The sequence below is a fragment of the Corvus kubaryi genome, unplaced genomic scaffold (genome assembly GCF_017639235.1).
Source record: "Corvus kubaryi isolate FWS band 111438036 unplaced genomic scaffold, C.kubaryi_AGA036_p1.0 37398, whole genome shotgun sequence".
NCBI lineage: Eukaryota > Metazoa > Chordata > Aves > Passeriformes > Corvidae > Corvus > Corvus kubaryi.
The window spans coordinates 45,856,550-45,877,037 of record NW_024581137.1 but is presented as its reverse complement, the minus strand read 5'-3'; the positions used below and the strand labels follow the sequence as shown (position 1 = coordinate 45,877,037).

At 39.2% G+C, this 20,488-nt stretch overlaps 1 protein-coding gene across 7 annotated transcripts in view; it reads right to left on the bottom strand.

The window, feature by feature from the left end:
- Positions 1-20,488, bottom strand: part of CREM (cAMP responsive element modulator) — a 35,732-nt gene extending 15,244 nt beyond the window's left edge. The window contains exons 1-6 of one of the 7 annotated variants that reach the window (XM_042042908.1): positions 20,444-20,478; positions 15,450-15,562; positions 14,733-14,850; positions 7,415-7,561; positions 2,394-2,485; positions 2,106-2,251 (exon numbers count right to left, since the gene is read on the bottom strand). In XM_042042908.1, coding sequence (XP_041898842.1) covers positions 2,106-2,251; positions 2,394-2,485; positions 7,415-7,561; positions 14,733-14,850; positions 15,450-15,490 — 544 coding nt within the window. In that variant the 5' untranslated portion in view covers positions 15,491-15,562; positions 20,444-20,478. Of the gene's footprint in view, positions 1-2,105; positions 2,252-2,393; positions 2,486-7,414; positions 7,562-14,732; positions 14,851-15,449; positions 15,563-20,443 lie in introns of those variants that run through there. The other 6 variants (XM_042042910.1, XM_042042906.1, XM_042042909.1 and 3 more) reach the window with 6 other exon arrangements.

Genomic DNA, 20,488 nt, shown 5'->3' with positions numbered 1-20,488 from the left:
GGATGGCTCAGAAATGCTTCAGATCTGTGCTTCATACATGTAAAGACTAGGGGTCAACAGTCAAGCTCTCTTTAGTAAGTTCCAAATTAAGACCCTTTTTATTACAAGGAAATGACCATCCTTGCTACCACCTGGCCTAACCAGAACTGAAATACACAGACTTTGCTGAGGCAAAAGATATTTTAACTTACAAAAATGAAGTTTAAAAAAAAAAATCAAATTAATGAACTAATAAATTGGACAAGAAAAACTATTTCCAAGAAGAAAAAGCTCTCAAAACAGTCTTTGAGCCAAAACCAAGAGAGTCTATGAAGGCTGACACTCCATCTTGAAGCAATGCCCCATTATGATGAGAACCTTAATTATACAGCACATGTTTTAGGCTACAACTATAACTTACTCAAAGAAAAAGCAGCAAAGAACAGAAATCTTGCAAGCTTGGCTTATAGCCAAGTTTAAATTAAGACACATGAGATTTAATTAAAATTTTGGGGATTCTGTTCTCACATTGTCAGTGATGTTCTCTGTTGCTTAATTTTCAGAGGTAAATGTCTGATTGAACAAGAAAGCAAAACCTTTGACTTTTGTTATTGACTTAAACACTGCCCTGTCACTACTGTTTATAGGTGTGTTCAAATGAAAATATATTCCCCTAAGAATCACCTCCTGCAAGACATTGCAGTCAAAGTACAACTCTGGCTTCCCAGAGGAAGCTACAATTAAGAAACCTAAACTCTAAAATTTCTTAGAAATCCTATAGGTTTGCAGGCTCACTAGGTAATACACAAACATTATAGCACTTCTTTTTAAGCCTTGAAATGGCAAATACATACATTATTAATCAAACCTAAGCAAAATAAAAATACAATTCAAAAATTGAAGAAAAATATTTACTTGTTCTTAGAATACAAGAATACATGAATACATGACAGATTCTGTACTGGATAGCTGTAATTTAGGATGACCGTGTTCTTTTCCACAGAGAAGAACACTTCAGATACTGGACATCACAAAGCGAACATTTATTTATGTCTACAGCTTACAGAAAGGGTAAGAAAAGCAGCCTAGGGGCACAAGCAAAATTACTTTCCAGATAGGAAAGGATAGATACTACAGGCAAATTCTGTCTTCTCACCATTAGTAATTAGTTTAGTTGCATAAATTAAAAATAACTGCAGAATTCTAAGGGTGAGCAGAATACAACTAGAGAGCCATTCTATCCTCTTTTATATGCCACTGCAATGTTTTAATATACTTCCTCTGTTTTCTCATTTCAGGAAAAAAACTCCACAACATTTCTTACACAATCTTCCTGTCATTATATCAAAGGAAAAATACCTGCACTTTAGTGTGTCTACTTACAAAAAGATATGAAAAAACCCTACAAACTGCAGGAGTGAAGCTTTATCTAATACATAATTTAAAAATTAGTTATTATGAAGTTATCTCTTAGATGATATCTGATTATGTCCAAAGAAGCCATAGAGTGCAAGTTATGCAACACTTTTACCATAAATACAGGAATAAAAATATCCAAAAGCAAATCTATAGAACAGAACTGTGAATGCAACTTTTAACTTGCATTTGGATGAAGTATCAAATGTTGGAAACCATGATTTAGGTTAATTCTGCAGTGAAAGTATGGATACTTAAAAACTGGAGACAAAAAGACATAGTTCTTTTAAGAAAGAAAATTGGAAGTTAACAAGTAATTTCATACTTTACATTTCAAAAAACTCTACTAGCCATTTCATATAATGAATAGCACAAATACATAGCAAATCACAAGAATTTGAAACTGCAATGATTTGTATCATTAAACATTCACCTGAAAGTGTCAGCATTTCAGCTGAGCCTCACCTCCACATTTTAATGCACAGAAGCTCTAGAAGGACTAAATCTAGCAGCCAACAAACACTACAAGAAAGAGACTAAAAGTCTGTAATGCCCATGTTAGAAAAAAATTAATAGTAATTACTTAGAAATACAGAATCTCTTCTTCTTCTTCATCAAAATACAACATCCCTACTGCATTATGTAACTCTTAGAAACAAAGTTGTGTTATGTATGTTCTGCATCATCACATAGTACATTTGCAAACATACGGTATTGCCCTGTGTTAGTATGATACAGGCTGGTTGGCATGGCCACTGCAGAAATACCAGAAGGCGTTCCTTCATCTTCTGACTTCTCTTCTTCTTCAATCTTCGCTACTGCAGGAGCATCTGATGAGAGTTCATTCAAAATTTTTCTGAAAGAAAAATGCAAGTAATTTTATGTACTTGAAAATCTATACCCATAAGAAAATAAAATAACTGACTTTTATCAGACAGCTTTGCTGTAATAAATAAGCTGCCTTTAAAACCAGCAAAACCAAAATTAAAAGTCCTTACCGGTATGAAGGCCTTCTTGAAAGTATTTCCCTACGTTTTTGAGAATCAATTATCACTTCTGATTGTGCAGCTTCATCTGCAATCGATGCTACCTGTAATAGCAAAGTTCCTGAAATTCATAACTTCATTTAAAAAAAAAATAGCAGAGCAAAATATTTTAAAAAATTCCTTCCATGTTTGCATATGGGAAGTTTGTTGACTTATTTATCACCAATCATGATTTTGGACTATTTTTTTCAACGCAAATCACAAATTATGAGGTTAGCCAGACAAAGCCACTTAGATAACATCTTCCATTTGAAAAAGAAAAAAGTCAAAATAATCCAGGTTACTTTTTTGTGAATGACACTTAGAAAAAGTACTGGAAACAGATTTCTTTAAATATAAAAACATTATACAATTTAATTAGCTCTTAAAGTGAGGTCAAACATCTAAAATACAGAATATTGTGCTAATGTGCCTTAAATAATAGCATACAATATAAAAGCCTCTTCACACCACACCAAAGCTATTTAGAAAATAACTTTATTTAAATATACACGTTTATTACACTTACTAACACATTCATAAATACAATGACATTGCTTAGCAATGCTGTATGAGTTTTGGAAATGCCTGACAAGACTACAGTGTCTCATTTTCTCAGACCTTTAGTATTTTCATATATTCTTCTTCTCTTAAAATTATCCAAGACAACATTAAGGCCTAGGGCAGAATCACACTCTTGATCAGCAACCATCTTACCACACAGAACTGGAAGTCATTACTGAACAAGGAAAACACATTATTTTCTTGGATTCTTTTAACTACTCAGAACTATTGTTGTGTTGAGATTTCCAAATTGAAACAGTGTGAAAACGTTTTCACATGAAGACAGACCAGACTGCAGTTTCAGATTAAGCACTTTGCTAAAACTGACACTGAACAAACATGATGTAAGTGACTAGAAAGCTTCAAGTGTTTGACCTGGCTGCAGTGGAAGCTCAGGAAGACAAGGAAGAGCTCTAGAATTAATGCACCTGCTAGTCCTCAGAGTTTGGTACTAGAAACAAAACCTGCCTGACCTCAATAGAAAATGACTGTCTGGAAGGTTCTGGAAATGTACAGGCCTGGGTCACCTCAACTCAAACCTGCAGAACTACACTTTGAAGGAACTGTACATTATTGCAGAAGGAAATTTTCTCTTCACTTGTTAATTTTATTACATTCCAGTTCTGTGTAAAAATATTTAATGTAGCCTCATTTTGCTGGGTAATAGGCAGCACCTATCCTTAGAACTCTACATCTGCCACCTAGGTGGTGAGAGGTACTTCTGCATGTGTACAGATGTATAGCTCCAAACCAGACATCAGAGCTGACTGCAGAGATTCAGGTGCTTCAAGAAGTTTGTATTCCTCCTTTTGCAGGATGGACCAATGCTGAGCAGCAGAGAGAGCCTGAAAGACATTTCCCTCCCAATGTGCCTTCAGCAATCTGCTCATGGATCGACCTTCAAGACTCTGGCATAATCCTTCAGAAGTAATATAGTATTGCAGAGCCAAGAAAGAGACTGTTAGGCATCCTAACTCAAAACAGAATTTTCATTCTGCTGGGGCATGGAGAGTAATAAATAACCTATTTGTTCCAGCATAAATAGCTCGAAAACAAGACCTCAGTTGCCTTAAAACCTTCACATTCCCCTAACAGCTACCAACAGCTCCCCCAGTTTGTGAAGATGTCTGAAGAAGCTGAGAACAGTCATACTTTAGGAAGAAGGTAAGGAAATCACAAGAAGATTTAAGCATTTTAATGTGTATTGGTTTTGCATGGCCTGGTTTTCGGTAGCAGAGGGGCCAGAGAGGTGGCTTCTATGAGAAGCTGCTAGAAGCTTCCACCATGTCCAGCAGAGCCAAACCTTGATGGCTCTGAGGATGGACATGCCACTGGCCAAGGCTGGGCCAATTGGAAATGGTGGCTAACGCCTCTGTGTTAACATATTTAAGAAGAAATCAAAACAAAGGTTGGGGGCACAGTTTCAACTCTAGCCAGAAGAGAGGAGGAGGTGAGAACATGTGAGGGAAACAACATGGCAACAGCAATGTCAGTGAAGAAGAAGAGGGAGGAAGTGCTCCAGGTGCCAGAGCCAAGACTCCTCTGCAGGCCGTGGTGCAGACCATGGTGCAGCAGCTGTGCCCCTGCAGCCCATGGGGATCCACGAGGGATGCAGAGATCCACCCACAGCCTGTGGGGAAGGTGCCCATGCCAGAGTGAGTGGATGCCTGGAGGAGGCTGCAGTCCTGTGGGAGACCCATGGAGAGAGAGGCCTTGTTCCCAAGTTGGAACAGCCTGTCCTTGGAGGACTGCACCCTGTGGAAGAGTGACCCATATCGCAGCAGTTTTTGGAGGACTGTTTGCCCGTGGGGGGAATTCACGTTGCAGCAGTTTTGTCAGGACTGCTGCTCGTGAGAGTGGACCCAAGCTGGAGAAGTTCATGGACAACTGAACTCCATCCCTCTCCCATGGGAGGGACCCCACGGTCTCACAGGGGAAGGACTCCTTTCCCTGAGCAGCAGAGGAAAACCTTGGGTGACAAACTGACCAAAACCCCCACAATTTGTCTCCCTGCACTGTGGGTGGGAAGGAGGGAAGCGTTGGGGGAAAAAAGGTGTTTTAAAGGGCTTAATTTACTTCTCATTATCCTGCTCTGATTTTTTTAGTAATAAATTCACTTTATATCTTTAAGTTGAGCCTGTTTTGCCCTCGGAGTGTTTTTCCCTGGTCCTAATCTCAACTCATGAAGCCTTCATTAAATTTTCTCTCCTCTGCCCAGCTGTAGCAGGGGAGGGTGAGTGAGTGGCTTTCATGGGTGCCTGGCATTTGGCCAGTGTCAAACCACAACAATGTGGAAGAGGAGATTTTCTGCAAGAAATTTCAAAAGCTTTAATTTTCATCATGACAAATAGAGAAATGAACACTTCAGATCACTCTAGTAGCAAACAACCATGTCCATAACGCTAACAAACAGAAACCATTGTAATTTTTTCCTGGACATTGTTCAGATTTCGACTTTACCTATTTCAATTTCATCTGCATTTGAACAAATTTAACTTCAAACTCATGTTAGTCTTTCCAAGACCTGATACACTACAGGGATGAGCAAGTCAAATAACAATCTGAACTTTAAACCTTCCTACAAATAAAACAACGTTTATCAAAACAATAAGGAATGCTATACAGATATTTCTTCATCTAAAAAGCAACAGCATTATGAGAAAAACTTTTGAACACTTTCCGGTTGAAAATGGCAGATGTTTGAGGGAAAGGTCATGCAAGCTTCAACATCAACCTTCAGCAAACTTCTTTTTTTCTTTTTTCAACTGATACAATTTCCCAAGTTCCCCACTGTCTGGCAGAGAGAAGGTACCAAGTTAAAGACAAATGATTTGGTGGAAATGCCAGGTGGCAGCATGAAGTACTGAAGAGGATAACAGAAGGGCTGAACACCCTCTGTAATGAAGCAGCATCTTCAAGCCCTTCTTATCCAGATGAAACCAAAGCAAAATCCTGCAACTAACTAGTCAGTATTAATTGGGACAAAACTTTCCTGTTCTATTCCTTTGGGAAAGAGAGGACAGCCAGAGTTCACTTAATACAACAAACAGTTGACTTTCACTCCCCTAAGATGACACAGCAGCAGCTGGCAAGAGATTCCTGAGAAACTTCTCCTTCTGAGCTTTGAAAAAAGTCCTCTATCTTTACATGTACATCCTGACTACACTGACTTAAAGAAAAGCAGTGACAGAAACTGGGAATTACTGATGTGTTTATTGAATAAAGGTTACTCAGGAAAATTACAGTTAGAAAGAATTCCAATTAAAAAAAGTATTTACTTTGAATACTCTGCTCAGACTTCAAGTTTGATCAAGTATTGACATCTACTGGACCTCTTTCAATAGTGACCAAGAATTTCAAAACCTTGAGGTCCCATCATCTACACCTACTGCTCAACAATAAAATACTCATTATATGATCAAGGTTTTATTCTTTTTCTTTAATATAAATCATATTTATAGATGTCTTTTTATATATTATACTTGAAAGTTACTAAGAAGCCTCTAACATTAAAGAGGGCTTCTCAAGAAGACTGACAATGCAAGGCTTTTCCTTAACATGTTGCAACATTAAGGAAAAGCCTTGCGTTGGCCACAGGTAAAAACCCTCCCTCATAACAGGTGTATCACATCTTTTACCAGAAATTTCAGTTCTATCTGCAAAAAGCAATTCAGTTGACATTTCCCAAGCAGTTTTTAATAAAACTAGAGCAGAGGGAGGCCTTCCTAGCTACAAAAAAACCACCAGTGGGAGGCTGAACAATTTTCAAAACACTGCAAATTCATTCTCTCTTGCCTTTCTCACTTTTTAAAAACTCTGAAAAGTTTTACACATTTTGCACTGATCTCTGTTTTCTAGTTCCAGCAACTTCAAACGTGAACATTTGCCACATAAAGGTTTGGTTTGAGGCTGCCCATATTTTTGTTATCTACATATCCACACCCACAAAAAGCAATACCAGATGCTCTAACAGGGTCTGATAGCGCCTAAAAACAAAGAACCACTTGATATAATATGCTTACATCTACTACATCCAGACCCTCTCCAATAATAAAATAGGAGATACTTGAAAATTTATGAGTTCATAGTATCATTAGAAACATTATGTTCATAGAATTTAACAAAATGGAAAAACTGCAGGATACACTGAAGTAAGGCCATGTTATGAGACAAATTTGCTGTTGCGTAAGTTCAGACACAAGTTCCAACACAATTTCTTATAAGATAAACAGGAAGCATTAAGGAATTGCTACACAATGCTTGTAGAGCTGCTGCTGGTTGGATGTTTGCCACCTTTCCCCCTGCTGTTTCCTGTGCCATCTGAGTAAATCTTGCAGCACTGGTTGGAATGAAGAGAAACTGAAGATGGGTTGGGAAAAGAGTTATGAGGTACGAAATATTCATGAAAATGTAACAATAAAAAAGCTAACCTGAACAGCTTGCATGTGTGGTGACTGAATGACTGAGGGCTGTGTGGCTTGAATGACACCCTGGACATGAACAGTTTGACCAGAAGGCAACTGCACTAGAGTTACAGCTGGAGATCCTCTTCCAGCACTGGAAGCAGCTACAGAAACCTGCAAAAATTACAATCATCATGTTTAAGTAAGATGCCTTAAGACCTCAGCAAATGCTTTTAGAACTGACACTACAACAAACTGATTTTGTTGCCACATCTAAAATAGCTTAGATGTATATAATTATCACGTACAAAAATAAACTAGTTTTATTAGTAAAAGTTTGGCATGTACCTTTCCAAATGGTATGGAAAGCTGTACCCTAACAAACTGCAATTCTTTTTTTCTTCCCCTCCAGTGCCTTTGTATTTTCTTTTCAATGAAAAAAAACCCCAACCCTTGGCCATCACACACCAAATCTGCTGCTGCTAGAAAGGTTAGGAAGAACCTCAAGAAAAGTAACGAAACACATGCATATTCACTGGAGTGGAATGTTGGTGCAACAACATGTTGCAGAATGTTCCCAGGAAAAAGAAATCCAGACCCACTTTAGTTTGGCTTTGCTTGTTAGGTAAGAAGATATGCTTTTCAGATGGATGTCTCAAGAGACATGAGAACTCTTCAGATAGCAAAAAAATCACCCATAAAGCCATACAAGGATTTGTAAATTGATTTAGTTTAATGGACTCTTGTTATATACATAATTATATATATCAAGAAAAAAGAGAGTTGGAGTATATCAGTGCTTCAAAACAACAACAAAAATAAAGAACAGCTGAATCTTCTTTCAGGCTAGCACAGCTGTAAGAATAGCTTTCCCCAGCCTGTGGCTCTCAACCCTCAGTGCTGAGGACGAACGGGTTAAGAAACAGTTTAACACCTATGGGCTAAGAAATAGTTCAATATTTTTGCTGTTACTGTTAAATCTATTAACAGAAACAAATACTGATGCAAAGGGAAAACACTATGATTGATCTCAAGTTGTGTGATGAAACATCTCTAAACTCAGAAAATAAGACAATGACAAACATATACCATATCATAAAAATAAATACTGTGTTTTTCAATTAAACGGCATTGAAAAGTCTTATTTCTATATTGTGCACATTCAACAATAAACTCAGACTCATATATAAAATTCTAGTATTATTCCCTTCCTAGCTTTGTTCTCAGCTCCAAAGGTATCTGGTATGACTAAAATGAGATGACTGTGAGAAGAAAGCCATGAAGAATGGTGAATATTAAAAAAAAAACAGTTAATGAAACTTTTGTATTTTTTCTGTATTTACACTGAAGTGTTTTTCTAATCCCAAAAATGACAGCAGTTTTGATTCCTGATCCATAAGATATTGCTTGTCTAGGAAATAATCCCTTCTTGAAGCAAGTGAAAAATTTTAACTGCTATTAAGATGCACTGCTATCAAAAAGACCTGATGTTGGTTCAAATTACCTTGAAGAAACAATGTTTCTAGGAAACAAAGACAGGATCTTGTCAACATTGACTAAGCAATTGTTCAATGTTATAGGACACTGAGCCGCTTTTCAGAAAATAGAACAATTGAGTGCATTTTTAACCCTGAAATGGTTTCCTTACATCATTCCTTAAATGGCATGAAATGGCAACAGGGAAATAGGACATACAAACCTTTTCCCCAACCAATTCAACAAATATTAATATTACGAGAAATTTATTAGAAATAGATATTTGAGATTAAGCTCTAGAAAGTCTCAAAGATCTGAAGAGTATGATCTATTTTGTGGTAAAGCTTACATCCTGAACCCAAGCTTCAAGGAGAGATCACAGAGCAGTCTAAATGTTTACAAAGCTTGCTAACTTTTCAAAACATTATAAAGGCAATTTCACCAAACCCTTCCATTTACTGCTCTCTTTGTGAGAACTGCAATTTGATACAATACTTGGTGGGTCAGAAAGAACTTTCTGAGTACATCAGCCATAAAACAGCAATAGGTGAACAGTTTAAGAGTTTCTATTTGGTACACAATGGGTCAGTCACACAGAATCAGGAAATAATCCAGTACTTGAGATTAAGAAACTACATTCATTTTAAAGCTCCTTATTCAGTATAACCACACAGGAAAAAAAAAAAAAAAGAAAACCTCACTCAGCTAATACTCTTTTGGACTAAAGTTTACAATATAACAAGAGAAATTGTTTTCTTCCCATTAATTCAGATAAGAGATTAAATGAAGGGGGGATAAGTGCTAAGGGAAGAGGAGACGGTAGTATTATAAAGTTTACAAGGTCCATATTCTGCATCACTTTTATACATATTAGAAATTATTATTAGAATTTCGATTCAGATTTCCCTTTGCAGTTTTCAAGCTGAATATTCCTGTGTTAACAGAAATACTAGAACATTTTGATGCTATCATGCGTAAATCCTGACTGAAACAGACTTGGCAAAAAAATTTCTTTCTGACATCAGTGATGAGCAATGCTACCTTTAACATCATTACTTCAAGGGCTGTCCGGCGCAGCAACTGAAAACAATCCACAGAAGCAACTCAGGAACACAGAGGGTGAGGGGAAGCTTAACACATTCCATGGTTTCTATGGTCCTAGGTGTGCAACAGTCACATCCAATAGCTTCAACAAATATCAACCATGCACTCTATAATAGCAGTACGGTCCCATATTTCAGGTATTTGGAAATGTAAATGCTCCCTCTTCTATGTGGGGAGAGAAAAGTAGCCAGCAAGAGTGATCAGGTACTACCTTCATCCTGAGGCACACACTTGCAGAGAAAGAGGCTGCCCATCATTTATCTAACTTCAAGATACATGGTCCATCTGAACAATTATCCTGGAGACCCTATGAATGTCAGATATCCTTTCCCTGCTAAGTATTAGAGAGGTTACCTCCACATTCAATCCCTCATACCTTCAACTTCGCCAAATGAAGAATGTAGTACACAGGCCCATCTGATTTCTGTCCCTGCTGTAGAACCTAAATACTACAAGGACTCTAGAAATAAAGTGAAAAGTAATTCTGGAAAAGTCAAGACAAATGCACGCCAGATTCACCTAACAAAGGAACAAAGGATCTGCCACACTTGAGCACCAAGTAGCCTCTACGAGGAAAAGATGGAGACATGTTTTGATCAATTCCAAAGCTACTGCCAAAATAGAAGCACCTACTTTTAAGGAAAATAAGGTTAGGTTGATTCCAGACGATTGGTGCCAGCATACGCTTCGAGGAATCACAAAATGGTGACATAGCTGTGCATTTATAATCCTCTAACATCAACTTTGCTAAATGGCCAGCATTTGCATTTGGCAGGCTGGTTACAACAGGCCTAGCAAATTCCTACTTACAATAGCCTAGCAAATTGCTATAGGTCACAATCTGCAGGGAGCAAGATTTAACACAGTTTGATGTCACGAGCCCACAAGGACAACCCCTCTGAAGTGCTAAACTTGAACAGTCCCAGCTTGCAATGGCTATGCACTCCAGGCTCTGAAAATCTCCCTAAAAATCTCCCTATGCTCTCTGACAGCAGTTCTTACATTGTAAATCCTGACATATGTCTAATTCAGGGCCAGTACCAAGAGGTCAAGAGATGGTATCTCAGACAAGGTCAGCAGACAGCTCTACTGACAGATAACATGACAAAGTTAACAAAAAGTGAATTAAAGAGGAACCCATCAAGATGTAGGATTAAAGAAAAAAGAAAACACAACTGAAAGTGTTTTTGTCAAATCTGAGAAAGGCTAAAGTACATTGACCTTACATTGTTATATTCAGTGTAGCTGAGCACAGAGCAACACAGAATACAGTGCGGCTTCTAGAAATCCTGAAAAAGGAACATCTAATTTCTCTTTGAATACCATTGCAGATATAAGTGTTTCAAGATGCAAGTTTGACTACCATCAACACTATCAGAATATTCCAATACAAATTAACTTCCTTTTAAGTACAGCTCTATATGTAGCAACAGACGATCTGTGCATGTGAGACAACCCATGGAGCTCATCTCAAAACAGGTTGAGAAATTTTCCATCTCGCACCTCTGTTCTTCCCTCAAAGGCATCAAGCGTTTATACAGGTGCTCTGTACATTTTCAACAGCTTCTAAAGACAACCACCAATAATTTTACTTTCTTACCTAGTTATTCTGGTGGCTGGATCACAAAAACATTACCATGTCAATTCATCAACCGGCTAAAAGTGAGGGATGCAAGAAATGCAACTATAAACTGATTCTATAGTAGGACATTTTATTTTAAAAACAACCCTTTAATGGACAAAAAGTGCATCTCATCTTTGCTAGTTTTCAAATTTACTCATTTTTGCTTTAGTAGAAAAAGTAATTTTGCTTTCAGCACCAGAAAATTGCAGGAGAATATAGCAGTATCTATGACACAAGCTAAGGAAAAAATGCAAACACTGGTTTTTTGCTACAAATAATATATAATAGGTCCTTTTTAGCATTGGAGGTTATCCCATCACACCAAAGTGCTCCAGCCCACACATTCTTAATGTCTCCTCTCTCTCCCAACAGGGAGACATTAAAAATGCTTCAGCACAAAACAATCTCTCCCTTATCATCTTATGGAGTACCTGGTCCATCCTTTTAAAACTAAATGGCAGGTATTTCTTTAAAAAGCCTGGACTACAGGGGAGGGAAAAATAAGTCTGCTGTTCCCCCAAAAAGAAGAAAAAAAAAAGTGCCCATCTCCTATGTAGTTGTATCCCTCAGCATTTTGCTAGTCACTCCCTGGCCAAAGACAAAATTCAACTAAATATCAAGCACATTAAAAACCATTACATTCCATCTGGACATAAAAACTCCACCTGTTTTACAGGAAGGGCAGTCACCTGCTGGCACAGATGCCCACAGAGGTTCTAGAGACTCCATCCTTGGAGATATTTACAACCCAGGCAGACACAGTTCTGGCTGACACTACTTGCACAGGCAGGTCAGACTAGATAACCTCAAAAGGGTCCTTCCAAACTTCCAAACAACTTAATTCTTTGACAATACACAGAAAACCACAAATTAAAAGATAGTGCATTAAAATGTTTTACTTCTGACTGAACAAAACCAAGGTTGAGCAAATATTTTGCTAGAAAAAACACATAGACACCCCTCTCAAGATATCTGAAAAGGAGCCCTCTGTTTCAGTGACCAGGCATTTTATCTCTCAGTAAGAATCAAGTCATTCTTTTCTCCTATTTCTGCATACTTGCAACGAAATTTGTAGGAGGGATGATTGGAAGTTGGCACAAGATACATTTCAGTCCCTTTTAGTTGTTGTCTTCTCTTAACTGCACTCCTCCACAGGCCAAAGAGGGAGAAGGGATCTCTGCCCCTCTCTAATAGTCAAAATACACAGGCAGTGGACCAGTGGCACAGACACGAATTCCTCAGAAACACACATATTTCCCACCTGGACCACCACAAAACCAGTCAGATGTCCCACAGAGGGGCCTCCGGCGGGCTTTAACGCTTCAACATCCAGGCCCAACTCTCCATGACAAAGCGCCTCACCTTCCAAGCCAGCCAGGTAGGAACACAGGCTAAGAAAATCCTACTCATCTTAAGCCAAAGGAGCGTCTCAACAAGGCCTGTCAGCGACAAGTGTTCTGTCCGGGCCGTTCTACCACAACAAATGCCGTGGCAGAGCAGCCTGAGGGCAGCAAGGCCGTGTGTGGGGCTGCAGGCGCTGGATGCCAGCAGCTGAGGAGATGGGGGCAGGCCCGGAGCCCTCGGAGTGGGAGAACAGCACCAACCCCACTTGTCTGGGCAGCCCAGGAGAGGGATGTCGGCTCCAGCTACCTGCACCAAGCAGCTCTGACAGGTCCAGGTTGGCTCTCTGAGCCATCTGACCAAAAAAAGGGACTCCAGATGCCAACTCCAGACTGTTCCCCCTCAGCCTTCAAACTGAGGCACGTGTTTTGGTTTAGTGCCAATTGAACGATATTCATCAATGATTCAGAGTTATTCATTTTAGCTGACAGGGATGAAACCCATACTCAGTACAGCTGAATCTTCACACACAGTACTTAAGCATTAAATGCAGACAAACATAAAAAGTGTTATACACTGCACACTGCAGGAGTGCAAAAGCTCTCCTACAGCGTTAGTGACAGCTTTGTCTCCGGATGAACGTTAAACACCCCAAGTGAAAAAATTCACAGGTATCTTCTTCAGACACTATTGCACAAGGCAATAGATTTTACACATCAATCATCCCATGAAGCTAAAACAGAAAATTAGAACTACTAAAGAAGAAATGAGGGGATGACATCAACAGAGCAAACCAAATAAAATTCTTAAAGAAAAAAACTGAACAAACAATATTCCCAATGCTGCATGTATCAAAACCAACAAAAAAAGGTTGATAAATATTTTGCAATCTACTTTGTGTCTGACAATCTGACAAAAAGAACAGCTGCTTTCAGTTTCAAAAATATATCTATAATGTAAATCTAGTATTTAACATACCAAATACATGGCATCAAATCTTAGCAAATAACTTCTAACTTCCAATGATGAAAAAATTCTGTCAGACATTTTTTAAAATCAGTTCCTTTATTTAACAAAGGGGTTTTGAAGATCCTTTTAAGTGGTCCATACACTTTTCTGAACCTATAAATCTTAGTAGTCAGGAACACAATTTCTCTCAAGTGCCGAATGTTTCAGTACATATTTTTAATGTCTGAGGATTGTTACTATATAATCTTTTATCCATTAACTACCAAAGAATAATCCAGGTAGAGCAACAATACAGAACATGTAAAGTATGCTTTAGAAGTTCAGACACTGTCATTGGATACACAGGGATGAAACAAAACAAGCATACATTACAAATGTACTTGCAATTAGATGAAATACATTCTGTACAAAAACTGGAACTAGAAGAAAACCATGGTTATTTTTATTCACATTTTCTTTTTTGTTATACAACACACTTCAAGATACACAGATGGTTTAGATATGTTTGATCTTGTAGCCACCTCAATTCCTTAAGACTGTATCCCATCTCTGTAACAATCATCTTGTGAAAGTAAAAGGAAAAAACCCATGTGCCTACTGATCACTCTTCTCTGAAAGGACTCCTAAAAGTGTTACCTTTTAACAGACCTGATGTTTTGTTAGTCCTTTGCTAACTACTGCAGTATTCCAGTATACCTTTGCTATATTTTTCCTATTTAATACCAAGACTTATAAAACATGATAATTCCACACAAATTGATAGTTTAAAAATCATAGTAGCTCTAAATACCACTTTATTGATTCTTCTCATCTTTACACATTTCAACTTACCTCAGATCCTGAGGAAATCTGACTTTGGCCTGGCTGATTCTGAAGGTGACCAGCACTTCTCTCTGTCAGAGAATCCACTGTATTGTCATCCTGTTCAACCATTTCCATGGTCATCAGTCTAAAAGTAGGTACATACACATTTAAATAATGCAGTACAGGGAGGTATATCAGGCAGCTATAGAGAGTAATTCCAAACTATTTTTAATTTGGAGCAGACAGAAAATAAATATGTTTCTGTCAAACTGAAGTCCTTTCTTCATTCCCCTGTATTAAAATATTTACTCATATAGCCAGGAGCTCTAGAACAAGTATTTTGGAAAGCTGCAAGGAGAGGCAGTTCCAGAGATGGTTCTCAGGGAGGGACAAGCAGCATCCCAGGGTCCCATGCAGTGCTGGTAGTGGGGCTGGGAGTGCAGTGCTCTGGAGCAGCACTGCCCGCAGCAGGTCCCTCAAGCTGCCCAGCAGCCACAGGCTGCTACAGCCCCCTTGAACCTTCCAAGATGCCTATTCCCAGCTGGGATCTGTGCTTGAATTGTCTGTAAACTACTCATGGCTCAAGAGTCACAACAATTCTTCTCACTTTACAGGTTTAAAAGTATGGTAGAATTTCACTGAAAAATAAGCAACTTGCTGACCTTCAATTTAAACTAAGACTTTAAACTTCATACAGAAAGCTTCCAAATCTGCTATTTATCTGCTATATAAAAATGCAATTACCTGACAGCTCCTTTTCGGTATTTCTTGGCACACTTAGTCATAACGGAAGGTGTGAGTTTTAAAACAAGAGCCTGGATCTCTTCAGCTCCCTTTCTCTCCTACCAAACCCTGCACTGAAGGTGCAACATTGAACAGGTGATGTCAAACATTGCCATGACAACAGGTCAGTTTACAAACAGAACAGGGACAGGATAGGGTCAGGCAGAGGCAGGCAGGATGCCCTGCAGGCATGCTCCCACCTACACCCTACTTACACAACCAATCGAGGCCGCAAAAGGAAGACATGATATTAGTTGAGAGATTTAAGAGCCAGCAAATCTCAGTTCCCCAGGTTCAGTTTCTGTACCTAGGGAATGCTAAGCCCAACTGAACTCAAAGCTCAATTAATTTCAACTGGCTGATAGTTACTCCGATTTCTTCTCAGGACTTGCACTGAGAGATGAAGAGGCAGGGAAGGACTGCTACCCACCTGACTCTGAGGCTCTGGAATTTAGTATCACATATTATAAGTTAACTACGTTAAATCAAATTAAATGTAAACCAAACTCCTTTTGTGGCACTATTTTGCAGAACATTCCACAATCTTTGAAGAGAATGAATTTTATTGCTTTTTTTAAATATCAAATTTTTGCCCAGAATAAAGGCATGAAAATATGAAAAGATATCCAATCAAATGATGCAGAGAGGTGTATTTTCTAGCTCATATGCCTGCAGTGGTATTCTACTGACCAGACTTAACAGTACAATAGCTAATGGTAGCCAAGATGCACACAATTCAACATTTTATGGGGTAACATAAGTATTTCTCCTCAGAGAAGTTATGTATTCTATGCCAGTATCAATTCAGATTAAAATCATAAGGAGCTATTTTACACCTAAAATCTTTCTACTTTTTTGTCATGTTAGTTACCACTAATAACCTTTTTCTCTAGATACAAACTAATTAAACATCTACTGAAATTCACCGAAGTCTAACAGCTCTGGGGAAAATGTTTTCACCAAGCTTTTCACCATAATTTTTTAAAAGATCTTATCTAATTAAACTATTCTGGTTTTATATAAATGTGCAATATAATAACAATAATAAAGTAGAAAAAAGAAGTTCCTCCTTTGTAAACTAGAGTCTCAAATATGAAAGGTGTATCTGGTTCATGTAAGAATAAGCTTCAGAACAGCTCATACACCAAGGAAGATTAAATAATACATAGGTACTGGCAACATATTCATTGTAATCTCTTTCTGAAGATGGAAGACAGTCAAAATTAATTCACTTTATGAAGGCCCTGAAGTATTTTTGTATGCAGAGCCATCTGTCACAGACAACCTACTGTTGAAAATAAAAAACAAAAACCAAACAACAAAAAACCCGAGTACTTTTATTCCCACTGAATGCATTTCATAGAAATTTTACCCAGAAAGAGCCATTTTTCATCTTGGAAAAAATTTAGTTCCTAATTCTTAGCTTAATTTCTCACTGATTGCAGAACACTATAAAAATGTATTTATTTCTACTACTTTATCAGGATTTTTCTCCTCAAGTCTTTTCGTCTGCAGCACTTCACTAAGTTAGCAAAAAGCTACAAAGAGCATCAGTGCAGCAGAAAACCCACCACAGTTATTCCCCATGTTTTGCAAAATGCAGTATGGAGAAAGCAGTGTATTTTTAGATTTATCTTTAATTAGAAAAACATCAGCAAGTACTATACATGTCAGTGAAGTGACAAACATGATTAAGATTTATGATATACAAAGAAAACTCTAGAATTTATATAGATTTTCCATTTACAATTGTGTATATTCTGACTCTTACTACAAATGATTGCTTAATTTAGAACTTTAGCAAGGTGGAGTAAAATCTGAAAATTTGACTGCCATAAAATGCAATCACTACTGTGAAATATAGCAAAATACTTTCCCTAGATAAGCTCAAACACACTTCTTTTTGACAACCTCTGTGACCAGACAGTGACTTGACTTAAAGCAACATCCAAATACAAAGATCCAACCATAGCCTAAAAAAACAAAACAAAAATAACGAACTATATGAGTAATTTTAAAAGATACACAAGCTAGCTTGGCATAAAACTTCAATGAGAAAGATGACTTAAGACAAAATGTAGCACATTAGTATCACAATTCAGACATGTTACAAGGTTAGGAATCTTCAATAGACACAACCATGGGATCACTGAAGTGGCAGGAGCAGGTCAGCTGCAGTCATTTGAGCCCCCAGGGTCAGCGGTGGCACAGTCACACTGAGCTGTGCCAATTCATGTAGGCTGGTGCACAGCCAGGCATGCCAAGGAACTCCTGGATTTCAGACTAGCTTGTCACTGTCTTGGAGCAGTCTCATAAACTCTCAGATTCCTAAAACCTGAATTGTGCAGGGTTTTTACTTCCTGTACTACATATCATGTCAACATGAATACATCAAACTTTTTAATAAATACGGAGAAAAAAATACTGAGCAAAGAATACTGAGCAATATCATAATTATGCTTTTTCGAATATATCAGTAATACAGACTGTGGCAGGAAACAGTTACTAATCTAATCCAGAAAAAGTTTCCACATCTACCACACTCAGTCTGCATTGCAAGCAAATTCTAACATATTCATTGCTTTTAAGTGTCAAAGGAACAGAATTTTCCACCAAGCACTTAAAATCCTTCATGAAAGTCTATCAGTAGCACTACACATCACACTTCAAAGTTTACATTACCTTCCTTCTATTTTAAAGGAAAACTACGCAAATAGTTTAAAGTAGATGGTCTTGGGTCCTGTTTAGAATTATATAATGTTTTTCTTCATTGTATGACTAACTATATACAAGTTTTAGTCATATACTCAGTATTAATACTTTTTTTCTTATTCTTTTATCTTAATTGCTTACAAAGACTGAACAATAATTTTAAATATTAGTCTGGATTTTTAAATTAATAAACAAATTATACCTCTGCACTCCCATAAAAAGGGGACAAAAAATGGTTTTCCATAATGTAAGCAAAGATACCTGTTTCCTAAAACATAGCAAAGAGATCTTCTGGATCTGGCAGGAAGTTTAACTGTTACCAAACTAGCAACATTTAAATATATATAAGCACATGTTTACTACAGTCACTGAGACTAATGGACAGCAGGTCAGTAGCAGATAAACACTGATTAAGATGATGCATAGAGTGCACATCAAAAGCTTCATCAGCTGTGATCAGGTGAACCATCCCTGACAGGACAAATCTGACAGACAGAATCAGCTAGAGAAAAACAGAAAATTTTTCCTAGAAAATTCGAGGCAATTTAGAGCTAAAGGTGTGAAATTTTTGTATTTTAGTCCATAGGTAAGAGATGAAGGATAGCATCCCTATCAAGACATGCTCTTTTGGAATAAAGAGCACAAGAAATCCTTTCACTCCCCCCAATACTGCTGTTTGTTTTACATCACTGCATATTAATATAATATTTAATGTCTATTGGTGAAATTATACTGCAAAAGCAAATTGCTACAGTATTTTGCATAATTGGCAGTGTGTGACTATCTAATTAAATACCCAGAGACATTTTAAAAAACAACTTTTTTATTTCAACCATCCTTTATACATCAGGGACCGCTTACAAAGGTGGCTAAATACAAAAGAGATCAATCATAAGGGGCTAAAAAACATGTTTCGGCCCTTGCTCCAAATCTCTTTGAAGGCTTTTATTCACAGGGGAGTTACTAGAAAGCAAGAATGTGAATTTACAAACACCTGGTTTGCATTTATTGATGACCCCACAGTGAGTGTGGAAACTCTCAGAATGCACTCGTTTCAGAAGAGCATTGTGTTTTCAAGTATGAACTCTGCAATAACTGTTTTACCACCCTGGTAGTGTGAAAGACACCAGCTGATAAGGTGGTCACAGAATTCAGTCAGGTAAAATTGTGCAACAGCACAACAGACCCGATTTTGAAAGTGCAAACTTTTAGTTTCCAGTATCACCAGAAGTTTCATCACTAAGCTTCTTGTGCCTCCTTGCCTCCTAGACTCACAATGTTTCCCTTTCTTCCCCATTCTTTTCTTCTTTGAACACCTTAGCTAAACCCTAAAACCCAAAATCTTTAAATCCCAACCTGACATTACCGTGAGCACAGGCAATACTACCTGGCCACCTCAACCATCCCGACAAGGCAGTAAAGAGCCGGCTGCGAGAGACACACGGTCCCCTCTAGAAGAGCCCAACCAACCCCTGGATAGGCCAGAGGATCAATCATCAGTCCCCGTGGAATTACTTAACACACCAAAAATTATACTATCACAACAGTGACGGATGCAGACAAAACGCTCAAACTTCTGAGCAAGACTTCGGACTCAGGAAGTCCACTGTGATCCTTCTCCACCTGTTCTGACCCAGCTCCGAAAGCCCTATGGGCAAGGGTATAACTGAAAGCAACGGACTACGGGGCAAATGCCACCGGGCACCTCGCTCCCCCTCGGCCGGGGCAGCCCCGCGGAGACCCCAGGAAGGGCCGTCCGGGGCACTCTGCCCGCAGCGGGCAGGCGCTGACCCCGCTCCTCGCCGCAACGCCGGGCGAGCCGAGCCAGTGTCCAGAGCAAGGGCTGGAGCCACCGCCTCCCAGAGCTCGGCGAGCGCCGCGTCTCCCGGGCGGTAACGAAGCCGGGGCTCCGCGCACCCCTTCCTGAATTCTCGGGATGCGGAGCCGCCTCGGGGCCGCCCCACAGCGACGTGCGGGCTCTGCGTGGCCGTCCCTGAGCACAGCGCGCTCCCGGCTGCCGACGGGGACACGGGGCCGCGCCTCCGCCGCCTCCTGCGCGCTCTCGAGGCGGGGCTGAGCCGAACGCGGCACAGCGCCCTCCGCCTACCCTACTGCGCCGTGCCGTGCCGTGCCCTGCCCGTCCCTGCCCGCCGCGCCGCCCGCTGCCCTCCGCGCTGCCCCGCTCCCGGCCCGCGGGGGGTCGGGCTGCGCGCACACGTGTCCCCGCCCCCTCCCGCACTCACCCGCCGCCCTGTACGTGCTGCCCCCGTCACAGGGGGTGGGGGGGA